The 25,716-nt window shown below is 36.6% G+C and overlaps 1 protein-coding gene across 1 annotated transcript in view; it reads right to left on the bottom strand.

Annotated features, from left to right (window-relative positions):
- Positions 1 to 21,022, bottom strand: part of URI1 (URI1 prefoldin like chaperone) — a 65,345-nt gene extending 44,323 nt beyond the window's left edge. The window contains exon 1 of the mRNA XM_029207569.1: positions 20,606 to 21,022. Coding sequence (XP_029063402.1) covers positions 20,606 to 20,710 — 105 coding nt within the window. The 5' untranslated portion in view covers positions 20,711 to 21,022. The remainder of the gene's footprint in view (positions 1 to 20,605) is intronic.
- Positions 21,023 to 25,716: the final 4,694 nt, after the last annotated feature.

Below are 25,716 nucleotides of genomic sequence, written 5' to 3'. Positions count from 1 at the left end.
TTTCTGAATGTGACATACTGCCTGAATTGTAGTTTGCCTGCCTACTGTTTCACTAGAGATACCAATCATTTCCTCTCCATTCCCACACCTTACTCCCTAAAACCCCACCCTCCTCTCATCTACAATAGGCAGAGGACCCCATTTCTCCATCTGCAACCAGTGTGAATGCAGAGGATCCACACTAATTGGGCCAATCAAGTTTACCCTGGACCCAGACAGAGATTGAGGTGATTACAGATACTGGACCCAAAAAGGTGACCACAAAGGGATTTGCACAAGCTAAATCTAACAAAGCTGGTCTACGAAGTAACAACATAAATGTACAAGAAAACAAAAAACACACACGCACAAATAAATTTACTCTACCCTAGTTCCTCCTGACTTCTTATAGTATATATTTTCCAAACTTTCATTTCTGTGGTTTGTAACTGATTAAGAATGCTTCATAAGTTAACTTGCTACGTAGAAATGAGAATATGCCTGTGAGGATCTCAAAGAAAACAAATAATTCATTAAAGATAACAGTAGAATGACGGGGAAAAAATATCCTTACAAGTGACAAAACAAATTGAAATGCCACCCTGCACCAATTACAGGAATAAATTTTTATTTTAAAGTAACACTGCCAACTATCAGTGAGACTATAGCAAAATTAATACTAAATCACTGCAAGTAGCTATGTAGCTTAACTCATTCCAGACTTCTACCTCCAAGTAGGGAGAAAAAGCTGATAACAAACCAATAATCTCTCTGAAAACTAGAAAAGCCAGATGAATATAAAATCATCTCTTAAAAGGCATCTAAGAATTGCCAAAGCAATGAGAACAAGAGGGACTAAAATTCAGGAGATAACTGTGGAGAAGTGAGTTGATCCTTTTTTCTTGGACAAATCTAGGCACAGGGAAGAGGCTGAGAACTATGTTTTTCCTGAGCAGAAATTTAAAGTAGTCTTGAGAAGGCTGTAATAACAAAATCAGAGACACGAGCGGTCTTAAGCATATGGTTGTTTTCTTCTTGTGATGTGCCAAATTCTGAAGCTGAAAAGGCCAAAAAGCTAAACTGAAAGTGTGAAAAGCAGAGCTCAGGGAACTGATGAAACAAAACTTCAGAAGCCTTTAAGAAAAGAAACGTGGTGAACAAACTAGGTTTTCAGATGAAAGAAAGAAGGAATCAAAGGTGGCTGATACCTTACTAAAACAAAACCCACGCTGCACTCCATTCAGTACCTGCCTGGATTAAGGTATCCAACTCCTACTTTATCAACCTAGCAGAAGAAAGGGTGAAACTTCTCCAGAGAAAAATATCATCTTCAGGAGTATCTACAATTTTAAAGATACTAAAATATTAATATTTAATTGTAAATACTTCAGGAGTATTTACATTTCTAACATTTAACTAAAACTAACCAAGTTACCAAGAAATAGGGCCATACGAACAAACATCAAGAAGAAAAGAAGAAAAACAACACAAAACAAAACCAAATAAATATGCAATCTACATACTGGAGTTAATAAACTAAAACATTAAAATATAATTATTAATATGTTCAAGAAAATAGAAATACATGAAAAGATGGCACATTTCACTAGAGATTATCTATACAAGAAAAGAATCAAAAGGATAATCTTTAACTGAAACGTCTAAAATGAGCTCAATAAACAGTGTTAACAGGAGATTAAACACAAAAGTCAGAATTTTGAACTGGATGACACATTGATAAAAAATACCATAAATAAAGCCCAGAGATTTAAAAAGAAAACATTGAAAATACAGAAAAGACCAGTAAGACACATATGAAACACCGTATAACTGAAGATCCACAAAGAGAGGGAAGAGAGAATGTGGTAGAAGCGGTATCTGAACAGATCTTGACATGATTTCCTAAAAATGAGAGAAAGGTATTAACCAACAGATTTGAGAAGCTCTAAGAATCTCAAGCAAGAGACATTTTTTTAAATTATATAAAGGCACAACATAGTTACACTGATGAAAACCGAAGAAAAAATATTATAATCAGCATGAGGGAGAAAGAGCAGGGAAGAGATACAGTACCTTCAAAGAAGCAACAAGAAGAGTCAGAGCTCAAGCTAACTTCAACAAAGAAAATGACACAAACTGGAATATAGGATAAAATCTTCAAGTGTTGGAAAAAAATAACTGAAAATCTGTAATCATGTACAGAGCAAATAGATCCTCCAACATGAAGGAAAAATAAAAACATTTTCACACAGAAACAGAATTCTGCACCAGCAGATTTTCACTGGAAGAAATACTACAGGTAATTATGTGATGTGACAGAGGTGTTAGCTAACAAGCTAAGGTGGTAATCACTGTGCAATATATAAATGTATCAAAACAACACACTGTATACCTGAAACTTACACAACAATATATGTTAATTATGTCTCAATAAAGCTGAAGGGAAAAAAGAACTACTGCAAGAAGTATTTGGAGCAATAGAAAAGCAGAAAGAACTAAAGAGCAACTGTACAGATAATTTTTTAAAAGGTACAGATAAATCAGTATTGATCACATAGAACAATTAAATACTGTATTGTAGTGTTAAATTAAACTACAGAAGTTAAATTAAACACAGAATTAAAATGCACAGAAGCAACAATGCAAGAAGTGGGATGAATGAATGCATGTTGCAATCTCTAGGAAAAATTTCCCCAATAAAAAAAGATAATAAAAAAAGCTTAGTAAAAGTATACAGTATATTTAGTGCTAACATATACATAAAATAGAGCACTAAGGTACCACGGTGAAAAAGAAAGTATCTTCAACAAGTTAACAGAGGGGAGAAAATACAAGAGGATGTGTCTGATTAAATCAAAGGAACGTGCCCAAAAAAGCAGAGAGAAAAAAGAACATAAAAGTGGGTCAAATAGACAATGAGAAACCACTTCACACCCATTAGGGTAGCTATTAAAAAAAGAAAGAAAATAAGGTATGTTGGCAAGGATGTGGAAAAACTGGAACCCTAGAACTCTTGTGCACTGTTGGTGGGAATGTAAAATGGAGCAGCCACTGTGGAAAATAGTATGGTGGTTCCTCAAAAATGAAACACAGAATTACCATATAATCCAGCAATTCCACTTCTGGGTATATACCCAAGGGAATTGAAAGCAAGGACTCAAACAGATATTCGTACGCTCATGTTCACAGCAGCATTATTCACAATACCCTAAAAATGAAACCAACCCATGTCCACTGATGGATGAATGAATAACAAAATGTGCAATATACATACAATGGGATATTATTCAGCCTTTAAAAGAAATTCTGATATATGCTGTAATATGGATCAACCTTGAAGACATTATGTTAAGTGAAATAAGCCAGTACAAATGGACAAACACTGTATGATTCCACTTATATGAGATACTCAAGTAATCAAATTCATAGAGACAGATAATGGTAGTTACCAGGGGATAGGGGAAGGGATAATGGGGAGTTATTGTTTAATAGATAGTGTCAGTTTTGCAAGTTCTGGAGCTGGATAGTGGTGATGGTTGCACCACAATGTGCACCACAATGCCACTGAAATGTATACTTAAAATGATTTAAATGACAAATTTTGTTAAGCATATTCTACTACAATTTTTAAAATAAAAAGTCAAGTAGAAAGGTGATAAAAATGAAACTAAATATATCAGTAATTCTATTATACAGAAACTGACTGAATATCCTAGATAAAAGAAAAAGATATCCAGACTGGAAAAGATGTCCAGTTGTGTTTAAAACCACAACTATATGATGTTATAAGAAACACACTTTGTACACAAAGAAATTGAAAAGATGAGAAGATATATCATGGAAACAAGCCAAAGCAAAATACGCTGATGTAGCCATACGAATATTCAACAAAGGATACCTTAAGGCAAGAAATATCACTAGAGATAAAAATATTTCAGACTGATAAAAATGCCCACTGACCAGGAATTTATTAGAGTCCTAAATTTGCATGCACCAAATAGCATAATTTCAAATGCATAAGCAAAGGTTGAAAAAATAGAGAAAAAGATAAATCTACAAACATAGTGGAGATTCTAAATACCTACCTACTCAGTGTTTGGAAATTAAGGAACATGTTTCTAAGAAACTCCTGGGTCAATAAACAGATCTCAATAAAAACTAGAAAATATTTTAACTAACTAATAATGAAAATAACATAATGTGTGTGGTACCTAAGGTAATTATCAGAGAAAATTTTAAAACTCAAAGAATATATATTCTAAAAAAAGAATAGTAAAAATCAATGACTTTTGCATCTCTAGGAGCTTTTATCTGAAAAAGCTAGAAAAAATTACAGCCAGTGGGAAATTATTAAAAGGAAGAAAAACATAAAAGCAGAAAGCAACTTACGTTAAGAAAGCAACTTACAAAAGGAAAATCAATAGTCTAAAACTGGTCCTTTAAAAAGACTGATTAAGACTGATAAACCCCTAAGAAGATAAATCAAGAAGAAAAGACACATACAAATTGCAAATAACAGGAATTTTAAAAAAAGACATCACTACCAAAACTACAGATATTTCCAACTTTTAAAATATCCATACAAAGGGGCCTCCCTGGTGGCGCAGTGGTTGAGAGTCCACCTGCCGATGCAGGGGACAAAGGTTCGTGCCCCGGTCCAGGAAGATCCCACATGCCGCGGAGCGGCTGGGCCCGTGAGCCATGGCCGCTGAGCCTGCGCATCCAGAGCCTGTGTTCCGCAACGGGAGAGGCCACAACTGGGAGAGGCCCACGTACCGCAAAAAACCAAAAAAACAAAAAAAAATATCCATACAAGGAAAATACAAGGCCTAGACAGCCTCACTGGAAAATTATTCCAAATATTTAAGTTAGAATCAATACCAATAACATACAAAGTTTTTTATAAAATACATAAAAATGATAGTTGTTTTATGAGGTCAGCATGACCCTGGAACCAAAACCTAACATGGACATTATAAGTAAAGAAAATTACAGACCAATATCCTTCACAGACACAGAAACAAAATACCTTAACAAAACAATATGAATTTAATCTGGCAATATATAAAAAGATAAACACCAACATAAGCAAGGGAGCTTTCTCCAAGAATGTAATAGTGTTTCAGTATTTTTAAAAAATCAAAGTAATTCACCTCATTTCCATCTTAAAAAACAGAAAAAAAGCATTTGATAAAATTCAATATCCATTCATGTTAAAACTAGCAGACTAGGAATAGGAGAACATTTCTTATTTTCAGAGTATCTACCAAAAGTCTACAGCAAACATCATTTGTAACAGTGAAATATTTAAAGCTGTTCCCCTCATACGCAGAACTAGATAAGGAAGCCTACTATCACTACTTTTATTCAACACTATACTAAAGGTCCTATTTCATTCAATAAGGCAAATAAATAAAACTAAAGCCTAACAACCTGGAAAGAAGACAACTGCTATTATTCAGACAACGTGTCTGATTATACCTATAAACATACTATCAAAATATACAGATAAACAATTACGGAATTCAAGTAAATTTAACAGTCAGTATACAAAAATCAAGTATATGTCTATATACTAGCAAAAGATGAACAGCAAATTACAAAATGCAATGAAAAATAACAAATACCTAGAGATGAATGTAAAAGACATGCAAGATTTATATACTTAAACTACTGAAGGTTGTTACAGAGGAACTAAATAAAAAGATATACCATGTTCATGGATTGGTGTAAACATGTCAATGCTCCCCAAACCGATCTTTAGATTCAATGCACTACAAACAAAACCCTAGAAGGTTATTTTGTGAGTACTGCAGAGCTGATTTTTAAAATATTCATGAAAAAGCAGAAGGTCAAGTAAAAGTAATCTTCAAGAACAACAAAGCTAGAGAAATTTTACTATATCAAGACCTAGTAAGAAAGTGTGGTACTGGTGCAACGACAGGCAAATAATCCAATGCGACAGAACAGAAGAGAAATAAAACTACAAATACATGACCACATAATCTATGAAAAAGACATACTCCATATGGAATTAGAGCTATGCCTTAGAAGTAAAGGCTACATGCTAGGAATAAGAGCAAAACTGAAACAGACCAGCCCTAACAAAATCCAAAACCAACTCTCAACTGAGTTGTGTTGATCCACTAGTACTCTGGCTGCTTAAAGAAAATTTACCTCTCTTTGAAGGAAGGTAACATCATCAAGAGTCTACAATTTTTCACTACAATGTCTGGCATCCAATCAAAAATTACAAGGAAGTCTATGACAACAGGAGCAGCTGATGAGAAATCAAGAGAAAAAAATAAACAGAAACAGAGCTCCATTTAATTTACATACTGCAGTTATAAGACATACTTTTATGATTAATATATTCATGGAAACAGAGGGAAGACTGAAGATGTCAAAACAGGCCTAGAATTCATTAAAGAAATGTCAAAACATAAATTCTTGGAATTTACTGTAACTGAGATTAAGCATTTAGTAAAAGGATTTTACCAGTAGATTAGATACATAAGAACAGAATTAGTTAACAGGAATACAGGTCAGAAGAAGGTATCCAAAATGGCATACAGATCAAGAGGCAGCAAGAAAATACAGAAAAGAGAGTAAGATATATGAGACAATGAAAATGTCTAATATGTGTATCCAGAGTACCAAAAGTAGAGGAGACAATGACATAAAACCAGCATCTGCAGACTAGATAAGAATTTTCTAAACTGACAAGTCATCAAATTACAGATTTAATAAACTACATGTTCAAAGCAGGCTAAATACAAGGAAAACCAAGTCTAGACACATCATAATCAAATGCCTAAAAACCAAAGATGAAAAGTCCAAAAGCAGACAGAGGAGGAAATATATAAAAATTTTTCAGGGAGGGCTTCCCTGGTGGCACAGTGGTTGAGAGTCCGCCTGCTGATGCAGGGGACACGGGTTCGTGCCCTGGTCTGGGAAGGTCCCACATGCTGCGGAGCGGCTGGGCCCGTGAGTCAAGGCCGCTGAGCCTGCGCGTCCGGAGCCTGTGCTCCGCAACCGGAGAGGCCACGGCGGTGAGAGGCCCGCGTACCGCAAAAAAAAAAAAAAAAAAAATTGTAGAAGTGAAATATATGACAATAGCACAAATTCATGAAATTAAGCCATCAAAAGATTATCTGAATAATTTCCTAAGCGGCAAAATTTCAGAAGATTTATGAATAATTTCCTACTAATTTAAGGTAGACTGTAATAAAAAAAGGGATATTGTTGTCTCTAGGATAATAACTAAAAGGAAAATAAAAACCATACAACTATAAAGCTGAGAGTTTAAAATAGAATACAAATATTTTACTAACACAAAAGGAGAAACAAAGGAATAAAAAAATATGTGACAAGTGGAAAACGTGGTAAAATGAGTAGACAAACTCCAACTAAGTGACAGATGAGAAAATTTAAAGACCCTAAATAGAGATATAACATGTTCACAGATTAGAAATGTAAAAATAAAAACACAATCAGGTAACATCAGAATGTTAACAATTAAAGACTGACAATATCAAAGATCATAGTAACATTTAACTGAAAAATCTGAAATATTATTTTTTGAGTAAGAGCCTAATTAAGACAAGCTATTGGTGCCTTTAGATACAAGGTATGGATTACATAGAAAGGATTGACAGGGAATTCCCTGGTGGTCCAGTGGTTAGGACTCAGCACTATCACTGTGGTGGCCCGGGTTCAATGCTTGGGGAACTAATATCCTGCAAGCCACACAGCGCCACCAAAAAATAAAATTAAATGAAAATTAAAGTAAAAAAGAAAGAAAGAAACAATTGACAAGGTCTACTAAATTAAAAGATGGATCAGGGAGGCTGAAAAGACTCTCTTGTTTGAATAATGTTGCCCAGAATCAGGATGAGTATGTACTGCATACACATTAGGGACAAAGATAATAAATTAACTTTAGTAAATGAGATTGAGCTTTTGTGGGCCATCCAAGTGAAGCTGCCCAACAGGCAACAGGTCTGGGAGAGCAGAGTGCATATAGGAGTATTTGAGGACATGCAGAGTGAGAAGAGACAACTGTCAGTGATGTAAAGTACAGGGATCACCAACATTTAAGCATTAGATGAAGACCCTAAGGAGCTAAGTAGGAATGGAAAAAGATAGAGCCATAAAAAAGTAGAGTCACAAAAGTTCCTATGGTACAGAGAGTTTCAACAGTTTACCAGGGAACAATAAAAGTTTCAAATAAAGCACAGAGGCCAAGTAAGGCCAGATCTGCGAAATGGTCCACTGAATTTGGCAAGTGAAATATAATAAAAACTTGAGGTAGAGTAATTTCAATGAAAAGATAGAGGTAGCACCTAGTTTACAGTAGGTTGAAAAGCAAAGAATTAGAAAGAGAGAAATTATCACACTGCATTAAGTTTTCTGTTAACATGTTTCCATACAAATTTTAAGTCCCTTGAGGGCAGAAAAGAAACCTTGTTTATCGCAGTATCTAGGACAGTGCCTGACACGTAACTCAGTTTTGTCTTTTTGTTCTTTGGGAAAAAGCACTCATTTTCAATAACTTTAATATTACTCGGTTCATAAAATCAGGAAATCAAAGGATAAGGAATAATGGCCAAATGCATACATTAAATGGGTTACTGTTTGCTATACTGTATTAGGATTTCTAGAACAAATGAACAAACGAAAGAAAGGAAGGAGGAAAGAAAGTTTTTTTAAACAAACACATTTAGGGTACCGTCCCCCAAAACATGTCGTTATCTTAAAGTAGAGTAAATAAGTAGGGAGTACCCTGAAATGAACCTAGAAGAGATGAGCCCAACAACACAAGGGTCTCAAATCACATTTTAATGACCCTGGATTTCACTCTTAAGTACAATGGGAAGCCACCAAAGGATTATAAGCAGTAGAGAGAGGGACAAAATTATGTAATTCGATTTACATTGCCAGAAAAAGAGAGACAGCTCTGGAAAAAAGGTAGAAGGGGAGCAAGAGTGGAACCACCAAGACCAGCCTCCAAGTAAAAAATGATAACTTGAAAATGGCTGTGGAGATCACAAGAAATAGCCAATTCAAGGAACTCAAAACACTGGTCTCTAGTTTTTGAACATCGAGTCCTCTTACCTCTTTTTATTTAATGCTGTAGACTAAATTGAAAGTTAGAACCAATTCTTCAAAAAGGTAATTATATATGTATAAAGCTAAACCAGTTTACCTTCTGACCACTAAACCACCTTGAGGACTTCACCTGAAGTCACTCCACAAATGAGAAACATACGCACAGAGTGATTCACTGCAACATTATTAGTACTATCAAAAAACTGAAAACCACCAAAATGCCCATTAATAAGATACCAGATGAATACCTGATAATATACTTGAGTACTACGCAACCACAAAATATGATGAGAAAGATCTCTGTGAACCAAAGACTCCCAGATGTATCATTTAATGAGAAAATCGAGAGGCAAATATAATATGCTACCTTTTGTATAAGAATATGGAGGGGGGGATAAGACAGCATATTTTAGTATTTATTTTTCAAGAAATACAGGAAGGATAAACTAGAAATTAATGTAAAGATTACCGATAGGGGTAGGTAGGAGCAGGGACAGGAATGAATTACCTCACTATACCTTTTGATATAGTTGTGATTTTAAACAATGCAAATGTTTTACAGTCTCAAAGTCAAACTGATAAAAAAGCAAACACTAAAATTCAATACAAACTGTATATCAAATCCAAAATATAACTGCACAGAAAAATAATAATAATTCAAGTAACTTTTGAGATCATTACCTAACTGCATACCCCAAGGGGGTTAATTCTGCAAGAACAAATTGAACTGCAATGAAATCATGAACTTCACTCATAGGTTTGCTGTTGGCAGTGGTATCAATGTAGTAATTCTAAAACTATTTTGTGTATACTGTGGAATAAAGGAAACGAATAAATATAGATGTTGTTGAGAACAAGGTTTCATTACAGAAAAAGGGAGATTCAAATATAGATGGGGGTAGTTGAAGAAGAATTTTGTGGTAATGGATTTGAACGCAAAGTATCAGGATCCACTGAACCCAATTCTAGTTTTTAGTTTGTTTTTGAACAGTTCTAACTATTTGCAAAGGATTGATATTTCATGACTTCTATTCTCTGAGATACTGCAAAGAATAAAGAGAAAATTTACTTACTTAAATAAAAGGCTAAAACTCATTCTATCTTGCAATTATATATGAGTACATTGAACCTTTTCATAAGCCTAAGACACATTATAGGATCCTACTGATTATATAATTCCTGCATCTTGTTTCATCACCCTAATAATGATTTCATGATTATTCATCAATTTTCCCAAACTATGCTTAAAGAAAACTATATAACAAGTAATTGAGGAATCATGGAATCATCTAGAAGGAATATGCTATCAATAGTAAAAATCATTCTTCAGTTTTCTTACTGCATTGACCAAAGTACTGCATCATCTTTCAAAAAAGTGTAAAAGACTGAAGAAGACACCATCTTTGTAGTCTGATTTTAACTTTCAAACACAACTGACAATTCAGAAATTTTCATTTTCTGTCCATAATGGGAAGGAGAAGAAAAGTGACAGAGAAAGACACTTCACAATTGTTAAACAAATTAAATTATGAATAAAAATGATAGCAGCTCTCTTCACCAGCACTGTCCAATAGAACTTTCTTTGATGATAGTAATCTTCAAAGTCAACACTGTCCAATGCAATAGCCAATGGCCACATGTGGCTATTGAGCATTTGAAATGTGGCTATTATGACTGAGAAACTTAATTTTTTTTTAATTTTACTTAATTAGAATTTTAAACTTAATAGCCACATGTAGTTAGTGGCCACCATTTTGGATAGCACAACTAGATATAGATGATGGTGAAAATATTAATATAAATTAAATCTTAGATTATGAGTCTTCAGATGACAATTATCCTAGGTGAATTTTCTCAAAACTCAACAATCAATAAGTAATAAACAAAATTAACTCGAAGTTGATCAAAGACCTAAAAATAAGAGCTAAAACCATAAAACTCTCAGAAGAAAACCGAGGTGTAAATCTTCATGAACTTGGATTTGGCAATGGGTTCCTACATATGACACCAAAAGCAGGAGCAAAAAAAGGAAAAAATAGATAAACTGGACTTCATCAAAATTTAAAAACTTGGGACTTCCCTGGTGACGCAGTGGTTAAGAATCCGCCTGCCAATTCAGGAGACGTAGGTTCAAGCCCTGGTCCAGGAAGATCCCACATGCCGCGGAGCAACTAAGCCCATGCGCCACAACTACTGAGCCTACACTCTAGAGCCCGTGAGCCACAACAACTGAAGCCCATGCGCCTAGAACACGTGCTCCACAACAAGAGAAGCCACCGCAATGAGAAGCCCACGCACCACAACGAACAGTAGCCCCCACTCACAACAACTAGAGAAAGCCCACGCACAGCAATGAAGACCCAACGCAGCCAAAAAATAAAATAAAAATTTTTTAAAAATTTAAAAACTTTTGTGCATGAAAGGACATTATCATTAAAGTGAAAAGACAGCATACAGTATGGGAGAAAATATTTGTAAATCATACATCTGAAAAGGGTTTAAATACCTAGAATAAATAAAGAACTACAACTCAACAACAAAAAGATGACCCAATTTAAAAATAAGCAAAGAACTTAAATAGACAAACTTAAATTGACATTTCTCCAAAGAAAATACAAAAATGGCCAATAAACACGTGAAAAGGGACTTCCCTGGTGGTCCAGTGGGTAAGACTCCGTGCTCCCAATGCAGGGGTCCGGAGTTCGATCCCTGGTCAGGGAACTAGATCCCGTATGCATGCCACAACTAAAGATCCCACATGCCCCACGAAGATCCCACGTACTGCAACTAAGACCCAGCACAGCCCAAAAAAACAAAAACAAACAAAAAACACACACATGAAAAGATGCTCAACATCCTTTTTCATTAGAGAAATGCAAATCAAAATCACAATAGCTCAATGACGTTAACACCTATTAGGATAGCTCTATTCCAAAAAAGAAAAAGAAAAGTGTTGACAAGGACGTGGAGAAATTGGAAACCTCATACATTGCTGGTGGGAATGTAAAACTGTGCCAACGCTGTGGAAAACAGTTTGGCAGTTCCTCAAAAAGTTAAACACAGTATTACCTTATGACTCAGCAATTCCACTCCTGGGTATATATCCCGAAGAACTGAAAACAGGGACTGTAATAGATAACTCGTACACCATCGTTCATAGCCACATTATTCCAAGAGTAAAAAAGTGGAAACAATCCATGTATTCATCAACATTGAATGGATAAACAAAATGTGGTATATGCATACAATGGAATATTATTCAGCCATAAAAAGGAGTAAAGCTGTAATACATGCCAGAACACAGATGAACCTTGAAGACATTAAGCCAGTCACGAAAGGACAAGTACTGTATGATTCTACATCTATGAAATATCTAGAATTGGCAAATTCCCATAGAAAGAAAGTAGATTAGAGATTACCAGGGGCTCAAGGGAGGGGAGAATTGGGCACTAGGTCTCAGTTCCCCATCTGTGAAATCAGAAGTTGGACTAAAACACTGGTTAAGTTTAGTTTAGTTCCTTGGACCACTTCCCTGGCGGCTACTGAAAGTGGGTGCAAGGAACAGAGATACTCATCCCCCTCCCAGCCCCTCCACACATGCAACTTCTCCCTCAATAACGCAGAGTAATTTAGCTTTCATCTGTTTTACATATTGGGTTTTTGAATAAGGTTTTATTTTAATGAAGAAAGCTCTGTGCCTTAAAAAAAAAAAAAAGTTTGACTACCAGTAGTTTCTATGATCTTTAAATCTAAATATTCTGAAGAGTTTGGTTAATTTAGCTAATTGATACAAGTTACCCTCACTCCATCCTGTTAAAAAAGTCTCAATAATTTGTTTCATTAGAAACAAAAAAAGATTTTTACCAGTATTATGTACCTATATTTTGACAAATAAGTGCTATATAAAAAAGTTGACCCAAAAAGTTTTCAAAAAAAGCAGTTAAAAGTAAATAGCTTTACAAATTATTGTAGAAATAATACCAAAGATGGTTAAAATTCTCATTGAGGAAAAACTAAAACATGTCCAAAGGTATAAAAGCTCTTCCCTTGCAAGAAACGGAAATAAAGCCTGAAGGCCCAGTTTGGTTTTGCTGCTGAAATATGTACAAAATAACTTAGAAAAACCAGTTGAGGTCAAACGTTGTGAGCCCACCACTTGTACCTGCCTACTCTTGATCTAGGGAAAATTGATAACCATAGAGCAAGGCAGAGCTGATGGTAGGACAGCCAAGAGTTCTCCATCTGTGAGTCCATCCTAACCTTCAAGTAAAAGTGATGGTTCCATCACAGTGAATGTAATTAATCTCACTGAACTGTACACTTAAAACTGATTAAAATAGGGGCTTCCCTGGTGGCGCAGTGGTTCAGAGTCCACCTGCCGATGCAGGGCACGGATTCATGCTCCGGTCCAGGAAGATCCCACATGCCACAGAGCGGCTGGGGCCATGAACCATGGACACTGAGCCTGCGCGTCCGGAGCCTGTGCTCCGCAACGGGAGAGGCCACAACAGTGAGAGGCCCGCGTACCGCAAAAAAAAAAAAAAAAAAAAACTGATTAAAATAGTAATTTTTATTTTATACATATTTTATCATAATAAATAAAGATTGCTGGAAAAAAAGATCTCTAAATTCTATTTTTTTCCACTCCTACAAGTTTTTTGGCTTCTTGAGGACAGAGATTAGGGAGGAAAACCCTGAAGCACTGGAAATGAGTTTTGAAAGCGGAATTATGTAAATGGTTTATGTTTGTACCTCCCTAAGTTCTAGAACAGACCATGCCAACCAGGAAGAGAACTACATATATTTGAATATAGCAGATGTTGAATAAAGGGGGACTGACTTGAAGGTGGAGAAAAAAAGAATCAATAAAGGAACAATATACTTCTAAGAACAAAAAAAAAAGTAGGGTATTCCCACCAACTTAGTTATTCAACAAGAAGAACTTCATATGTAACAGTGTGCAACAAGAACTCGGACATTTTTCTAAAAAGACATATGGCAATATTCTTAAATCTCTTATGATCTTTGTGCACCAAACTTTACTTAATACAAAGAAGCCTGCTGTGTTTAAATTCTTATTAAAATATCGAATAAAAATGGGTTTCACTACCCCTTATCCTTACTTCTGTACATAACTTGTAAAAATTACTTTAAAAAATAAAAATTAAAAAGATCCCTTGGACCTAGATGGTAAATGGTGATGACTATTTTTCCTGGTATACTGAAGGTTAATACATTTCTTAGCACTGTCCACTGAAAGGGCCTTGATGCAATAATATCCCAGTGGCAATGGGCACAACTTGGGCCCAGATCTAGGTTTCTCAGCATTTCTCATTAAAAAGAACCAGGGCTCTTTGAAGAAATAATCAATTTCAGAACTAAGACAAGAAAGCTACAAGGTAAGCCTGGACATCTTGTGCCAAAAAAAAAAAAAGGTAATGACCAAAGGATAATGAGAAATGCCAAAAGGATGCAGGAGTCAGCTTGAAGGGGCTCCCACTGGCCAAATTTAGGACAATTCGAGCATCAAAAGGAAAAAGGAAAAATTATAACACACTGAATTAAAAAACAAATTAAAAGGGTCTACACTAATACTAAAAGGGGGGAAAGGGCTCCTCTTCACAGAAAAATGCCAGCTATAAACATAGATGGTTAGAAAACTACTAATTTGCAAACACCAATATAATACTTGATTCAGGCAAGGATCATCCATGGTAAAGGGATGTTGGGGAACAGGATATTTACAATGTCTTCAAGTATTTAGTAAGTACTTTTAAAGTTCTTATTCCTTACACAAGGGAACAGGTACCTAAGGTGAAGAGATATCACAGGTACTATCTTAAACAAGTAACTAGCTACACCAATAATAGAATAAAGTAACACTGTATGTCTCCTGCTGTGATAAAATAGGAAGTCATTATCAACTATGTATTATTCTTGCCAAAAATGATTATTTAATTCTGTTTCTTCACGAGTACATTCATCAGACATCTGTAAATCGTGGGCATTCTATAAGTAAACTGTTGTAAACTCTTCAAAAATACCAATTTCATAAAGACAAAAGAATGTAGAGGGATTGTTTCAGATGAAAGGAAATTAAAGAGATAAGACGCTACATGCAGCCTGTGATTGGATCTTGGATTGAAAAATGTTATAAAGAACACTTTTAGAAAAACTGAGGAAATCTGAATATGCTAAATAATATTATTGTGTGTCAATGTTCATTTCTTGGGTGAAAAAAAAAAGATATGATTATGTAGAAGAATGATCTTGCTCCAAAATGATATGTTAGGACATGATAATATCTGCAATTTACTTTCAAATGGTTCTACAAGGAAAAAAAGAAAAGAAAATACAGAAAGAGAAAGAAAAGGCAAATGAGACAAAATACGATTGATGACCCAAACTATTTAAACTTTTCTGTTGTTTTACAATTTTTGAAAATAAAAAGCTGCTACTTTAAAAAAAAAAAAAGAAAGAAAGAAAGAAAAACTGCCTTAGGGCAGACTAAAAAGATCTAGACTCAATAATCTGGAGATAAAGGCAAGAATGATACAAGCTAAAAGATTTTAAAACCCAATCTGACAACATTAGGAGAACAAAATCAAACAGTTATGATCACAGCTTAGACCCTGTGCACCTTCTTCTCCCTTTCCCCATCAGTGTTTTGGAACTATTATTGTCTTATACTCCAATCTGGAGAGGCCTAACACAATGAATATGGATTTTCTCCCCTTGAAATACTGTATTATAATGTTTACTAATAAAAGACTAAAACCAAAGTTGTTTCTTCTCATGGCACATGACTGGCATGATAATAATCACTAACAACAACCAAAACAAACTGTTTTAAAATAAAATATAACTCACAAGTTATGAGTTCTGAAAACCCATTTAGCTACAAAATGTATCTTTGGCTGTAAGCAAATATTCTTATGACTCTGCCTTTCTTAAAAATGATAAAAGAACTACATTAGAAAGATCAAATACACATTCTTCAATAAACTACTTATAACTACTCAATTTAGAAAAAGCATTTTATTTTACAAAAAAAATGCAAATAGCCAATAAATACTTGAAAAGGTTATCAACCTCATTCATTAGTTATTATTAGAATGGCTAACAAATATGAAAAGGACAGACAGTACCAAGTGGTGATGAGGACGTGGAATAGCTGGAACTTTCACCACTGCTGATAGGAATGTAAACTGGCATAAGCACTTTGAAAAACAAGCATTATAAGCAAAATTGAAGACACAAATACTCCATAAGAAAGTTCGGGGCAAAAACTAGAAACAACCTAAACTGTTCACCTGAAAAATTAAAGAGAGTTAATGAAGACTCTAACATCAAATTTGTAAATGTCTATCACAATGCCTGGCACACAAAAAAATTTATTCTATACAATGCAATCCCATCATTCCTCCCTTCATTCATGACAAATGGATTCTTGTCATTTAAGATTAGTATGATTCTCAAAACACATTCCAATGGTTTCTCACCTCACAAAAATAAAAACCAAAATCTTCAACAATGATCTAGTACAGCTCCTTACCTATCACAAACCATCTGTCATTTTAAATATGCCTATTCCATATCTTTACCACTAGAATGTGATCCCTGTGAAAACAAAGACTATTTTGTTCACTACTGCATCTTCAGCAGAGGAAGGCATTAAGTAGGTACAATCTGGCAGGTAGCAGGTACTCAATAAATATCTGCTGAAAAATTATATGCTTGGATTCTGGGCTTGGAAAGAAGAACAATACCTGTGGTATGGAGTACACGACTGACAGTTTCCTAAACTATGTGCAGTTTATCATAAGAAATATGCAAACCAAAGTTAAATTAGCTGTTCTGCTTTATAAAAATTTGAAATATTTACTCTTAATGCATTTAATTCCCCAGGTTCTATATCAAGAAAGTATAAGTTATTCCAAAATTCCAAATTACACGAGCCACTCAGTTATAATTATAATAAACTAAATAATAACATTATCCTCATGAATTCTCCAAAGTTACCATTATCCTGCAAATAAACCTAGGAAAACAATACTATATACCACTTTTTCCACTATACTATATAGCAGAATCTCAATAATTCTGTTAAAGATAATAGTGTCTGGAGATACAAAACTCGGATAGAAACATCACCTTAGCCAAGAAACCAGTATTTCAATAATGCAATTCAAAGACAGAACCAGATTTAACAAGATCTTAGTATGAGGAAACTTCCCTAGAACAGCCCAAGACACTCCACTGCAGCCCTAGGTTTAACTTTTACGGCACAGATCAGTCCAGAGAGGCTTCTAAGTAGATTCCATTTTTTCCACCAAATACTTTACTCCTATTGGCAAAAACAGATTTAGTTAAAAGAAAAGAGGGGGAAAAAAAGATGATCCAAGTTCCCTCTTGTCCCTGTATCTTTGGATAGAGAATTAACAATAAACAACATCTCCAGGGAAAAAAGAAAAGGAAACCACTTGGGGAAAAGATATCTGAATAAATTGTACCTATCTGCTCTGGAAAGAAACAAACCTGCCTAACTGGTGTTCAAACCAGCCAAGAGCAATTTGTCAGGAGCAGAAAATATTTAGCAATTAAAGATACAACATCCCATCTTTCATTAAAATTAATTAGGTTTTATCAATAGCCTTTCTTGAAAAAAAAATTCAATTCACTCACTTTTAGGTAAAATAAAAAGTGAAATTGTGTGCTTTTAAAACATTTAGTGGTGCATTTTCCTATATAAACTGTGTGAATATTTATATACATATAATCATAACTAACCACACCACATAGTGTTCTACAATTTTTAATGATTGCACAAAATCTCCTCATACCAACCCCCTTATGTTGAATTTTTAGCTTTTTCATTATTATAAACAAACCTGCAGGGAACCTTTCTGTACATGTCATTTTGCTAGATTAAAAAAAAAAAGAAATAAACAGAAGTTTTAACCAAAAAATATTTTTTTGAAAATGTCAGCATTAATGCCAAAAATGAGAACAATATTGAAATATTTGATCCTGTCCATTTACTACAGATTTTGTCATTTACTTAAGTTGTGGATCTTTCATGCCCCCCTCCTTTGTCTTTTTCCTTAGGTTACTAATTTTTTTTCCTTGTTATTCAGTGCTCCAAAGGATAAACATGGAAAAAAACAGAGAGAGGGACCAAGATGAAACGTGTTACACTCCTTATCTGAACTAAAAAGAAAAAAATTGATGAGCAACATTTAAACCACTTTACCTAGCAGCCATTCTTAAGGTTCCCAGAGAAAATAATGCCCTGAACCTAAGGTATCCATTGCATATAAAGAATTCACTTCTCTCCTCTGCATCTAGAGCCTACTAGCTAGCTACCATCCTAGGGAAAACTGAAAAAATAGTCATTCAAATAATTTTCGTCAGGATCTAATTCTCTCACTGAACCCTGGTAGGGAAAGGCAAGTCCTAAAACACATTTAATTAGACTTATATAAAGAAATACTAACTGCTATACTATAAAACTCCTATGACATTTTTTCCCTTTTCCTTCCAAGAATGTCCCAACACTTCCACTTACTAGAGTTCACTGTACTCCTACAGCTGCTGGGTTGGTTTTAAAGCCTAAAGTCCCTCACAAAAATCTGACTGATTTACTTATTTATTTATTTACTATTTACTAGATAAAGTTTTCCTATAATGAACTATAATTAAAGGATAGCTATCTAACCAGTTTATCTTGTGGCCTCAAGGGTCTCTCCTGTCCACTGAAGCAGATCCGTTAAAATACAGTCTAGTCCATTTACTGAGGGACTTTATCATGAACTGGGAATGATTTTACATACCCATGACAGACATACACACGCTTATTTTATGTGCCGAAATAACATTAACACAGCACAGAAAAGTAATTTGGTACAATACTCAATGTCTACTGAAAACTGTCATCCAGGTTCCCATAGGACTGTAACTGAGAAGGCAGTTTTCAAATGCAACTGGATACCATACCAGAAAGCTGTTCAGAGCACCCCCAAACCGTATCCTTTGTATTTCAGACACACTAACATCAGAATAAAACCAAGGATTTCTCTTTTTAACATGCCAAATAGGAGAAAACATATCAAGTCAGCAGTATGCAAACATCATACTATGAAGGAGGAGAGAGTTAATTCCTCTACAGAAAGAAAGACAATGGGAACACCATCTTCTGAGGGTCTGTTTCACATTTTCTAAAAGACTAAAAAATGTAAATAGTTTTTGCCAAAAATGAACAAATTGGTTTCATGAAGGGCTGTCTTTTCTTCTTTTATTCTTCTCTTAAAGAAAAAAAAGAGTCTTACAATTTAAACGCACCAAACTTGAATTTTTAAACCCCCAACTTGAAGAAAGCCAAGTTTAAAACCCAACCATTGTATATGGTATTAGAAAAAAAAACGGCTCTCAGAAAGGGAAATCCAACGCACAAAATAATTTAGAACAACTAGAACAAAGTAGGAAAGGTTCCCACAATTCATCCTAACAGGTTATTTCCAAGCAAACCAGGATTTAAGTTCTATAAAAAGTTCCTTATCTAGCTAAACTGGGTATGTTTGTATACCTATGTAAGTAGTCATTTTTATACAGAAATGCTCAATAGAAAAAGTTAGGAATTCCCAGCGTTTATAGTTTTTAAACAACTTCCTAACCTTTATAATCATGATACTCTCAATATGACACATTTTAAGTAAATGAAACGTTGCCTTTCAAAATAAGAATTTCAAAGATAGTGAGAAACAAATGATACAGAATCCAAAGGGAAAAAAATCTCAGATTAAACAATAACACTGTATTTCTTAGACTGGTATACTTGTTCATATACAATCCCATTAGGAAATACAAAACTTTCTTCCCTCTTTACTGGTAGATTAAAACTCATTTATATAATTGAAGTTAAAATTTAATAAAACAGCATTCTATCATGACAAATACTAAACCAAAGCTGAAACTGCACATGAAGCGTTAGCGTTACAAACCTAGTAAAACTTTTAAGTGCAATCCGATAAAGAGCAACATAGAGTATACATTTTACCAACGATGAGGTAACAAGCTTAAAAAAAATATATAAGCTGAACTATTCATTCACAGCCTGTCCTTCACCGAGAATATTCCCACGCACTGCTGTACGCATTAAGATTAAAAACTCACTTTCATACACAAGTTAAACAGATCATCGCATCTCTTTTCCCCAACCCTCCCCTCCCTTCGAAGGTCAAAGTGCTCCAGACAAGACAACGAAAGCACGTGACAAAAGTTTCCCCAACACGCTTTCCAGGCCTGGAGGCTATGCTCCTCCCCCGTTCCGGGTCCGGGGTGAGCTAGGCCGGGACCAAAGGGCTGCGGCCCACCGAGGGCAGGACGGGGTCGGCGGGGACGAGCGGGGGTCAGCCCCCAGGCCCGTGGAGGGGGAACGGGGCGCCGAGGACGCGCCCGGGCGAGGGCGCCTCCCCAGACCGCTGGCGGAAGCGCGGGACGGAGCGCGGCCTGTTACCTTTTCCTGCTCCTCGCGGAGCCGCGCCACCTCTGGGGCGCGCAGCGGCGCCGCGGCCGAAGCCGAGGCCGAGGCGTGGGGCCCGGGGTCGGGCGGGGCCTCCATGGCGGGGCGCCGGGGCCTCAGCGGGGCGAACGAGTCCTAAACAAGTGTTTATGAAGGCGGCGTGGCCGGCGGCTGCCCAGCGCCCGCGTGCTCGCCCTCATGCACTGCGCGCCCCGCGCTGAGGAGGCCGCGCCCCACTTCTCTGCTACCGCGGCGGCAGCTGCTCGCGTCCGGGCTGCCCGCGGCCACATCTCACACGCGCATGCCGCCCGCCGCCTCCGGCGCCCCCGCCGCCGCGGGCTCGGAGCAACAGGCCGACCGTTGAAGGCAAGAAGCCCCGATCCGGTGACTGGGCCGAGCCAGGCGTCCTGTGGCGGCCGCTCCTCCTCCGCACCTCCCCCGTAGGCCCCGCCCCTCGCCCCGCCCAGCGCGGCACGCTGGGAAGCGCACGCAGCCTCCGCCCTTCGTCACGCCCCCGGTGATCGCGTGGCGCAGGAGCGGCGCGGCGGCTGCTGTCTTATCTGGAGGCTAAGCTGACCTGTAGCCCTTTGGAAACTTTCATTCTAGGGAAGATCGACGCTCAGTTCACGGAGATGAGCCCTGTCTTAGCCTTGTGTCCCCCTAATGACCCCAGTCGTTGAGCGCTGCATCTGGCGGTAGGAGCTTAATTCGTGCACTAGTGCTGGTTCATAAGCATATTTAATTTTAGCAAAGTCAACTCTTCCCTGTGCCTGTTTAATGAACTAAAATATGCGATTAAGTTTTGTTTGTGTGTTAATTACTGCACACACAATTTTTCCTTATATAAAGGTATTGTGCTTTAATTAACATATTGCTATGTATGGGCTATTTAAGAGACTTTTCAAGGATAACGTTGCCCATACTTTTCCTCTTACTTCAAAACTCCTGTGACCTCTCTCTCCTACAGCCTCTGTACACAGTAGGCACCCAATTAATGCTTAATGGATGGAATTGGCCTTGCCCTAACAATCATCTCTGCTCCAATACCTAACAGTGGGATGGGTCCTGGTTCTTCAACGTTGTGCAAATGGCAATGGGCTGGGAGGTAGCTGCAGCTCTCACCCTGGTGTATCTGCTTGCTAGATTTCTCTTCCCTTCTGGCCAGGTCCCCAGTCCAGATACACCCTTTTTACATTTGCTTCACAGAAAGAAGTGAGGAAAATTTGGGCAAATGGTAAATGTTAATTGCTCTCTTTTCCTCACTACATATCCAACCTCTGAAACAGGCAGTCTCTGACTGCTCTAGCACCACACCGTCTGTGTATCCTCAGCTACTTCAGTAGCTTCTTCCCTGGTCTCCCTGCTCTCACTTTCGCCCCCTGTAATGGACATTGGTAGCTGCCCACCCTATTTCCCCTCATTCAGATGTTCAAACCTAACCCACTTAGCTCTTGTGCCTGTGGGAAGTGACCCACCTGCGGCTCCAGTAGAAGGGTAAGTGCATTTATCTTCTAAGTAGTTGGTTCTATGTGCTGTCTACAAGAGACTCACTTTAGATTGAAAGACACAAAAGGGTTGAAAGTAAAAGGATGGTGCTGTGGGCTGAATTATCTCCCGCCTGAAATTACCATGTGGAAGTCCTAACACCCAGTACCTCAGAATGTGACTGTGCTTGGAGATAGAGCTTTAAATGTGATTAAGTTAAAATGAGGCCATTAGCGTGGGCCCTAATCCAATCTGGCTGGTATCTTTATAAGAAGAGGAAATTTGGAGACACAAAGAAAAGCCAGGGGCATGCATGCACAGAGGGATAATCGCATGAAGAGTCAGCAAGAGGGCCTCCAACTGCAAGCCAAGGAGAGAGGCCTCAGAGTTAGCCAACCCCTTCACACCTTGATCCTGGACTTCCATCCTCCAGAACTGTGAGAAAATAAATTTCTGCTGTTTAAGCCACCCAGTCTGTGGTATTTTGTTATGGTAGCCCTAGCAAACTAATACATCAATAACCTAACTGTATACTTTAAGGAACTAGAAAGAGAAAAACAAACAAAACCCAAAGCTAGCAGAAGAAAGAACAAAGATTAGACTAGCAAGAAACAGAGAATAGTAAAACAACAGAGAAAATCGATGAAACCAAAGGTGGTTCTTTGGAAAGATGAATAAAATTGACAACCTGTCCTAGATTAACTAAGAAAAAGAAGACTCCAATTACTAAAATTAGAAATAAAAGTAGGACAAAATTCCAATTTTACAGAAATAAACAGGATTATACGAGAGTACTATAAACAATTGTATAACCTAGATGAAATGGACAAATTCCTAGAAAAACAAAAACTAACAAAACTGACTCAAGAAGAAATAGAAAACTATGAAAGCCTATTAACAAGTAAGGAGAATGAATCAGTAATCAAAATCCTCCCAACAAAGAAAAATCCAGATGGCTTCAAAGGTGGATTTAAAACATTTAAAGAAGAATTAACACCAATTCTTCTCAAACTCTTCCAAAAAACTGAAGAAGAGGGAACACATTCTGTGAGCTCAGCAAGACAAAGACACCAAAAGAAAAGAAAACTACAGACCATGTCCCTTATTAATATAAATGCAAAACCTCTCAATGAATACTAACACACTGAATACTGAATTCAGGAGCATATTAAAAGGATTATACGCCACGATCATGTGGAATTTATCCCAGGAACACAAAGGTAGTTCACCATATGAAAATCAATGAAGATAATACACCACATTAATAGAATGAAGGAGAAAAAATTGCATGCTAATCTCAATTGATGCAGAAAAAAGCACTTGACAAAATCCAACATCACTTTATGATAAAAACACTCAATAAACTAGGAATAGAAAGAAACCTCCTCAACATTGTAAAGGCCATACACGAAAAACCTATATCTAACATACTCAAGGGGGAAAGACTGAAAGTTTTTCCTCTGAGATCAGGAATAAGATAAGGATGTCTGCTTTTACCACTTTTATTCAACATAGTACTGGAAGTTCTAATCAAAGAAATTAGACAAGATAAGGAAATGAAATGAAGCCAAATTGGGAAAAGATGTAAAATTATCTCTATTGGTAGATGTTATGATCCTATATGTAGAAAACTGTAAAGAATCCACAAGAAAAAAAAAACATGTTAGAGTAATAAACTCAAAAAAGTTGCAGAATACAAAATCAACTGACAAAAATCAGTTACATTTATATACACTAGCATAAAAAAAGAATAAAATATTTCGTAATGAATTTAAGCAAGGAGGCATAAGAATTGTGCACTGAAAACTATAAAACATTGTCAAAAGAAATTAAATAAAACACAAATAAATGGAAAGACATCTATTTTCATGGGTTGGAAGACTTAATATTGTTAAGATGAGAACTATTGTGGACTGAATGTGTGTTTCCCCAAAATTTGTATGTTGAATCCTTGACCTTCAATGTACTGTATTTGGGATAGGTCCTTTATGGAGGTAATTAAGGTTAAATGAGGTCATAAAAGTGAGTCCCTGATCCAATAGGATTAGTGTCCTTTTAAAATGAGAGAGCTCACTCTCTCCACACACATACACTGAGGAAAGGCCACTGGGAGACATAATGAGAAGGCAGACATCTACAAGCCAAAAGGAGAGCTCTCACTGAAAACTGAATTTGCTGTCACCTTGATCATGGACTTCTACCCTCCTGAACTATGAGAAAATAAATTTCTCTTGTTGTATTTTGCTATAGCAACCCAAGCAAATTAACACAACAATGCTCCTCAAAGGAATTGACAGATTCAAAGCAATCTTTATGAAATCTCAATGCCATTTTTTGCAGAAGTACAAAAACCCAGCCTAACTCACATGGAATTGCAGTAGATTCTGAATAGCCAAAACAATCTTGAAAAAGATAAAGTTGGGAAAAGTCTCATACTTGCCGATTTCAAAACTTACTAAAAAGCTACAGTAATCAAAACACTGGGTGACTAGCATAAGGATAAACATATAGACCAATGGAATTTAATTAAAAAGCTCAAAAATAAATCCTCCCATTTATAGTAAATTGATTTTCGACAGGGGTTACAAAATCATTCAATCGGGAAAGGACAGCCTCTTCAACAGATTATCCTGGGACAATTGGATTCCATATGCAAAAGAATGAAGTTGGACCCTTAACTTACACTGCTGAGGAGTCCTCAAGCCAAAGTTGGCCATCAAGGCTTATGACGTCTCCCATTAATGGGTCTGATTTAGTATCCCTGCCATGCCCAGTTATAAGCTGGGAAGCATGGCCTTGGCAATGGGTTTCAGAACATAGCAGCTGAAGCCTTTGGCCAGTTACACCCCTGCAATCAGAAATCTGCCACAGTCCACCACCAAGGACCGCGGGGGGGTGTCACAACTGGCTGGGCTGCTTGGGTCTCTCTGTCAGAATGGGACCTTGATGCACATAGATCAATGAAACAATAGAGAACAAGAAAAGCAAATGATTTTTTTTTAACATCTTTATTGGGGTATAATTGCTTTACAATGGTGTGTTAGTTCCTGCTTTATAACAAAGTGAATCAGTTATACATATACATATGTTCCCATATCTCTTCCCTCTTGCATCTCCCTCCCTCCCATCCTCCCTATCCCACCCCTCCAGGCAGTCACAAAGCACCGAGCTGATCTCCCTGTGCTATGCGGCTGCTTCCCACTAGCTATCTATTTTACGTTTGGTAGTGTATATATATCCATGCCTATCTCTTGCTTTGTCATAGCTTACCCTTCCCCCTCCCCATATCCTCAAGTCCATTCTCTAGTAGGTCTGTGTCTTTATTCCTGTCTTACCCCTAGGTTCTTCATGACATTTTTTTTTCTTAAATTCCATATATATATGTGTTAGCATACGGTATTTGTTTTTCTCTTTCTGACTCACTTCACTCTGTATGACAGACTCTAGGTCTATCCACCTCATTACAAATAGCTCAATTTCGTTTCTTTTTATGGCTAAGTAATATTCCATTGTATACATGTGCCACATCTTCTTTAGCAAATGATTTTTTACAAAGACAATGCAATGGAGTAGGAAGTCTTTCAAACAATGGTGCTAGAAAAATTGGACATCCATTTGCA

This window comes from Monodon monoceros, unplaced genomic scaffold, assembly GCF_005190385.1.
Source record: "Monodon monoceros isolate NGI ecotype Baffin Bay Population unplaced genomic scaffold, NGI_Narwhal_1 Super_Scaffold_10, whole genome shotgun sequence".
In the NCBI taxonomy this organism is placed as follows: Eukaryota; Metazoa; Chordata; class Mammalia; order Artiodactyla; family Monodontidae; genus Monodon; species Monodon monoceros.
This window is presented reverse-complemented; position numbering and strand designations above follow the sequence as displayed.